This window comes from Pipistrellus kuhlii, unplaced genomic scaffold (assembly GCF_014108245.1).
Source record: "Pipistrellus kuhlii isolate mPipKuh1 unplaced genomic scaffold, mPipKuh1.p scaffold_m20_p_4, whole genome shotgun sequence".
Classification (NCBI taxonomy): domain Eukaryota; kingdom Metazoa; phylum Chordata; class Mammalia; order Chiroptera; family Vespertilionidae; genus Pipistrellus; species Pipistrellus kuhlii.
This window is the reverse complement of record NW_023425540.1, coordinates 63314063-63320734: the sequence shown is the minus strand read 5'-3', so window position 1 is coordinate 63320734 and position 6672 is coordinate 63314063. Positions and strand designations below refer to the sequence as shown.

At 35.8% G+C, this 6672-nt stretch overlaps 1 protein-coding gene across 1 annotated transcript in view; it reads right to left on the bottom strand.

Annotated features, from left to right (window-relative positions):
- Positions 1–217: 217 nt before the first annotated feature.
- Positions 218–6672, bottom strand: part of HSD17B4 (hydroxysteroid 17-beta dehydrogenase 4) — a 62899-nt gene continuing 56444 nt past the window's right edge. Inside the window, exons 23-24 of the mRNA XM_036409753.2 lie at positions 4241–4368; positions 218–644 (exon numbers count right to left, since the gene is read on the bottom strand). Coding sequence (XP_036265646.1) covers positions 555–644; positions 4241–4368 — 218 coding nt within the window. The 3' untranslated portion in view covers positions 218–554. The remainder of the gene's footprint in view (positions 645–4240; positions 4369–6672) is intronic.

Here is a 6672-nt window from a genome sequence, read left to right as displayed (position 1 = left end):
AAAGAAAGCAATATATTCGGTAGACTTATAAGCATTAGATGAAAGTAAAGACTTTCCAGCTAAAGGGGGAGAGGAAGAAAGAAAAGAATTTTTGAGAACACAAAAGGACTTTCTCTTGCCTTAAAGAAGAATACTACCTACTATAACAAAGTATGAAAAATGAGTACATGTATATTCATATTAAAACCAGGGTTTCAATAAATTACAGAACAGAAAGTAACAAAAAGTGCAAAAGGCATCAATGTGGCCTTGACTCATTTAATTTTCTTTTCAACGTATAAAGCTATTAACAATTCTAAGGATCCTAGACTTTAATGAAAATTTTTTATTATGAAGATAAGATCTAGGAAGAATAATTATGTGCTATTTTACAGTCCCTTGTAAAAATAATGATAACATGAAAAATTAGTAGAAAATGAAAATCTGAAAAGTTATCTGAAATCTGAAAATGTTAAGCAATTTCTTCTTAGTTTTGATCACTTTTGCTGAATCAGTTTTGTGTATTAGGGTGAAGAGAGTTTTCTTCTACTTTTGTTAACAGTGGAGCATATCCTTCAGAGCTTGGCATAATTTTTAAAAATTGTCTGAAGCTTCATGCTCAGCATGATGTTCCCTTTGGCCTTCAGTTTGCCACTGAAGAATGCCTGCAAAGAAGAGGGAAAAGAGTAGCAAACTTTATCACGTTACATTTTATCTGTATTTTTAAAAGATCTTTTTTTTTTTTTAAAGTCATTGTTGAAACTGAATACAATTGAGTTAACTCTTGGCAACAAAGGCAACTTTTATCTAGCAATGATAGTTTAATGATTATAGTTTTAGACAGCTAAGAAAAAAATAGACTCCTGTGTATTTTAGAAAACCACATACTAATTTATTTGAACTGACAGATCTGGGAGTTCTGCTTCAAACTATGCTTTTAGGTTTAATCTATACTCTTAAACATGAATTTGTGAATATGTAAATAAAAAAGGCTTTATTGTGTTCCTAACAATTAAAATATTAAATTCAGAAATTTTAAAAGCAGATTGAAAATATGTATTATGTCTTCATGAACTACAAAGCCACATAATGATAAAAGAAGGTAGAGAACAAAGTCAGTGAGTAGATCCTGGGCTCTAGCATTAAAATGCCTGGGTTAAAAACTAGGCTCTGCCACTTACTAGAAACCTGAGCTTGTGCAGATTCCATAACCTCTCTGATCTCCAGCATTTCTCTAAGGATTATCATTAAGAATAAACTGAAGCCGAAGCCAGTTTGGCTCAGTAGTAGAGAGTAGGTCTGCGGACTGAACGGTCCCAGGTTCGATTCTGGTCAAGGGCATGTACATTGGTTGGGGGCACATCCCCAGTAGGGGGTGTGCAAGAGGCAGCTGGTCGATGTTTCTCTCTCATCGACATTTCTAGCTCTCTATATCTCTCCCTTCCTCTCTGTAAAAAATCAACAATATATATATATATATTTTTAAAAAGAATAAACTGAAGCCGGTTTGGCTCAGAGGATAGAGCTTCGGCCTGCGGACTGAAAGGTCCCAGGTTCGATTCCGGTCAAGGGCATGTACCTTGGTTGCGGGCACATCCCCAGTAGGGAGTGTGCAAGAGGCACCTGATCGATGATTCTCTCCCATTGATGTTTCTAACGCTCTATCCCTCTCTCTTCCTCTCTGTAAAAAAAACTCAATAAAATATATATATAAAAAAAATAAGAAATACCTAGGTTTTCATTAAGTTTTTGCTTCTGCTTTCATTTTTTTACACAATTCCATTCAGTACAGTATTGACTTAGATATATGGAATAGCATAAAGCACTACCATTTCCTAAGCAGCTGCCCAGTATCATTCACTGAATAATCCATTTCCTCCCAAAGGTCTGTTATTCCTAGCAATTATATAAATGTTTCCTTAATCCTACATTTAATCTTTATATATACAGACATCTCAAGTATAATATATCTAAAAAGGAACTCTTAATTATCTATTCTCTCCCCCAAAGGCAATTTCCACTCAACAGATGCTGTCATTCCACAGCTCAGTGGCTTCCATTCACACATAAAACCTGAACTCCTTACCAAGCTCTATAGAGTCCTGTGTGATCCAAACTTGGCCCATTCTTCCATCTCACATCCTCCCACTATCCCCACTGCTCATTTACCATCACTGGCCTCCTCACAGTTACATACACTTAATATGTAATCCTACTCCTGCCTCAAGCCTGTGCACTCATTGTTTCCTTAACCTTACAGCTCAGCCCTCACTTTGTTCAGGCTGTTTTGGACAACCTTATCTAAAATAGTTCCTCTATCCTGTCACATTGTAATCTAGGGTTGACAAACCAGAGCCTGTGGGCCAATACTACTCTGCTGTGTTTTGTAAGTAAAGTTACACTGGAACACAGCAACATCCATTTGTTCACATATGGTCTATGCTATGGCTATGTTAAGCTACAATGGCAGAACTGAGTGGGTAAAACAGAGACCATCTGGCCTGCAAAGCCTAAAATATTTACAATGGGACCCTATACAGAAAGTTTGTTAACCATCACCCTAATCCATTACCCTGACTTTATTTTCTTCATACCAGAAATTATATTTCTTTTCCACTCACCTCTAGAACTAAGCTACGCACAACTGGGGCACTATCTAACCACCCTTAGAACCCGAATATGAGTAGGTACTACATAAATTCCTGGGAAGGAATAATCTGAGTACTCATTCAGTACCAAGTACTTACTAAGCTCCTTCCATAAACTATTGGATTTGTTATCATCACAATGCTTTGGGATTATAATCATTCATTTTACCAATAAGGAAACTGAAGTTTAGAGAGTAAGTGGCAGGGCTAAGATTTAAACTCAGATATATCTGATGACAAAGAACATACTTTACTATACTACCTGACAATTCTTTTCAAATTATTTTACAATTCTTTTTAAATGAGTCTTTCTATCCAGGAAAAAGAAAATTCTCCATTTATTCAAATTGTTCTGTTTCTTATAAGGTTCTATAGCACATGTGTCAAACACAAGGCCCGCGGGCCAAATCCGTCCCGCCAGGCCTTGCAATGTGGCCCGCACCGCGCTGTCATCACTGCACTCCGCTGCGTTTCCATCACAATGACAGTTTATGACTGTTCAGTAAACCATTCGGCCCGCGATTTAGGCTGGATTTTAGATTTTGGCCCCTTCTCTGATTGAGTTCGACACCCCTATTCTATAGTTTCTTCAAATAAGCACAGCACTTTTCTTATTAGGGGGGTCATTTGTGTTTTTTAGTTTAGGTTGTAATTATAAACTAATTTCTAAAAACTATATCTTCTAGCTGGTTTTGCTGCTATGTGAAAACTATTTTAAATAGTTATTGTGCATTTAACCACTTCTTTGAACTCCTCTATTCTAAGAACCAACTAGATGACTCTCTTGTTTTAGCTACATAATCCTGATTTGAAAATAACAAATTTTTCTATTCTATTCCATTCTAACTGCTACATTAGTTACTTTAATTTTGTATATTTGTAGATTGGGCCAAAAGTTTCAAAACAATACTAACTCATCATAGTCAGAAATGGCACTCTTGTCTTAATCATGATTTTCCACTATAATGTCTGACTCTAAATATTTCACCTTCAATAAGACACTAGTGCCCAGCCAGTGTGGCTCAGTGGTTGAGCATTGGCCCATGAACCAGGAGGTCATATCTCAATTCCCAGTCAGGGCACATGCCTGGGTTGCAGGCTTGGTTCCCAGTAGAGGGTGTGCAGGAGGCAGCCAATCAATGATTCAATCTTACAGATGTTTCTGTATCTCTATCCTTTTCCCTTCCTTTCTTTAAAATCAGTAAAAATATATATTAAAAAAATAAGACACTAGCTGTTACACTCTATTCTACTTATAATTTTCAAATTATTAATCATGTATCAGGAATGAATGTCTAATTTTGTGAAATACCTAATACCCTAGGGTTTTTCATTTTTGAATTAATGACCTAATATAATACAAAGAGTAGATGTGGGTTTTATATTGTGGATATGCTAAAGAATTCCACCAAAAGTTCAGTTTTAAAATGTGTCAGTTGAAACTCTACCAGAAAAATTCATGATCTGTCAACTCAGATATTGGTATCAACTGTGTCTTCTTCAGAGTTCTATGACTCTGCCTTATAAATCAGAATTTGGCAGTCAGCTAAAAACTGCAATTGTCAATCAGAAAGCAATAATAAAGAGAAAAATGAACATTTTATGAATATTACCTTTTGAGGGTCAAGCTTGCCCAGGACTACATCAATGAAATCATTATCTGAAAGTGTGATTGTTACATCAGCAGAGCCTTTTGCAGAGCCTTGATATACTTTTCCAGTACCATTTTTTAGGTCAACAGCTAGGGAAAATAGTAAAAAAAACAATGTGGGTCATATTTTCTTCACAATATAGAGTAAAATAAACCAACTAAAATACAGACATTTTTACAGTTTCCAAGTTAATGTGCTGCCTATTTATTCTAAATTAGATATCACTTGCCATTTGGGGGGGGAAAAATGTTTTTAATCCTTTATTTTTTTGAGGAGGCCTTTTTATAAAGAAGTTCTCCAAAAAGTCAAAACAGTATTTTTCCTCAGTGAAGAAGTTTACACAACAGAAACATTTTAATGTGGAATAATATAAGGAAATTAAGTTGGTGAAGTTTATATGGTTAGTGTCTTTAGGTTCACATACTCAACAAAGGAGGAAGCTGAATTTTAAAAGAGTTGAATGTTGGGGGAAGGGAATACATACTATAATCTCCTTTCAAATACCTGAATTCATCAAGATAGTCAACATAAATGTTTTACAAATATTCTAATCAGTTTTGTTTTGCTTTTATAAAATGTTTATTGCCTTAATTATTATGAGTAAACATTAAAATTTACTCCTTTTCCATTAACTGTTTTTGACAGAAGAATTAAGTGCCCCAGGCTGGGTAACTAAAAAAACTGTTAAACCTTTACCTTCATTGCTCCCTATAACATGTATAGAGCTTCATGCCATAGTTCCACTTGAGAAAGTTTTAATTATCATATATATGAGTGATACCAGCCAGCCAGCAACCTGATTCTACTCCAACTTCAGCCTCCTGAAGGTGATTTCTCTTGCTGCAGTGACAGAGCTGCAGTCACATCACTCTCCCTAACGTGTATAGGGCACTCCCAATTTAGGGTCAAGGAGACACTACACATAGGTAAGAAAAATCCACAGTGCTTAACAATATTCTGCTTAGCCAAGCCTTGCTCCAAAGAGAAAATCAAATCACTCTAACTTTCCACAAAAGAGAATGTAGCTACCAACTAAACTAAAAATATAATTTGATAGTAATGGTAACCTTGGGGAAGGGGAAGGACTAAGGAAAGGGAACCTTTCTGCTTTGTATACTTCACTCACTCACTTCATTGCATCTACTGTGGGTGTCAGACAACAGGCAAGGTACTGCAAGTGAGGCATGAAAAGTACAGACTGTTCTTATTGAAATTTACATTTTATGAATGTGTTTTCATGTATTATTTGTACTACAGTGAAAAGAAAAGGAAGAAGACAGAAAGGGAGGAGGGAGAATGAAGAGGGGAGAAAGGAAGGACTCTAAAGGGAAGCAAACCAGCATTCAAAGACAACATTCATGGTTTAATTGTTCACTAGTATTTCGAAGGCCCACTGTACATACTAGTCTTGCTCAGGAATAAAACTGTACCACACTCATCTCACTACTAGGGAGTGGTAGCAAGCCTCTGGGCTAATGAAGGTTCTTAGCTGTCAGCCTGCCCTCTCACTCACCTGGTTTTATGTGCTACTTCACACCCATGACCCTTGTAAAGCAATAAAACTGTCTTCGGTGGAAATCTAGAAACTAATATTGATGAAATAAAAGAGTGCTAAGATGGGGGAAATTCTTAGCAAGATACACAAAGATGAGGTAAAGGAGTGAAACTTTCAGTTCTGCAGTGGCTCAGGTCACAGTCTACAACTTGCCTCTTGGGGAGAATCATCATCTACCACCATCACTTTGCATTTACAGACACCTGTTACGTAACAGCTAATCTTAAGTTAAAATGAAGTAGCAGATTGTGTATATTTTATTTTAATTGTACAATTTATTTTAAAAGCTTTATAAACTGACTTTAGCTTTGTATTTATATAGTCATTACGGCTCTAAGAGACTCCATAAAAAGTTCAGTTACACATTACAGCATTTAACGGGGGAGGGAGAGGTGCTAGATGAGCACACAGCATTTGGAAACTTGGAGATCTTCGAAGGTCTTAGGATATGGACCTTACATATCCCAAAGGGATACCCTGGGAGAAAGTTGTCTTATGGATATCTTCTCCCCTTAAGATTATAAGTTCTTTATGCTTCCTTGAATAGAAAGTACTTAGTAACTAATATTTGTTGAATAGCTGATTAAAAAGCACATGGAAGAAGCATCTGTATAAAAATAATGACAACAAACAAAAACTTAGGATAAAAGTAAAGATTTTTTTTTTAAATCACACTAAGAAGGACACAACACTTTTGTACTATTCCTGCTAAAAGTTAATAAATTCTAATAATCATGAAGAAACATCAAATAAATATAAACTGAGGAACATTCTACAACATAAGTGGCCTCTACTCTTCAAATATGTCCATGTCCTAGGAAATAAAAACAGACTGAAG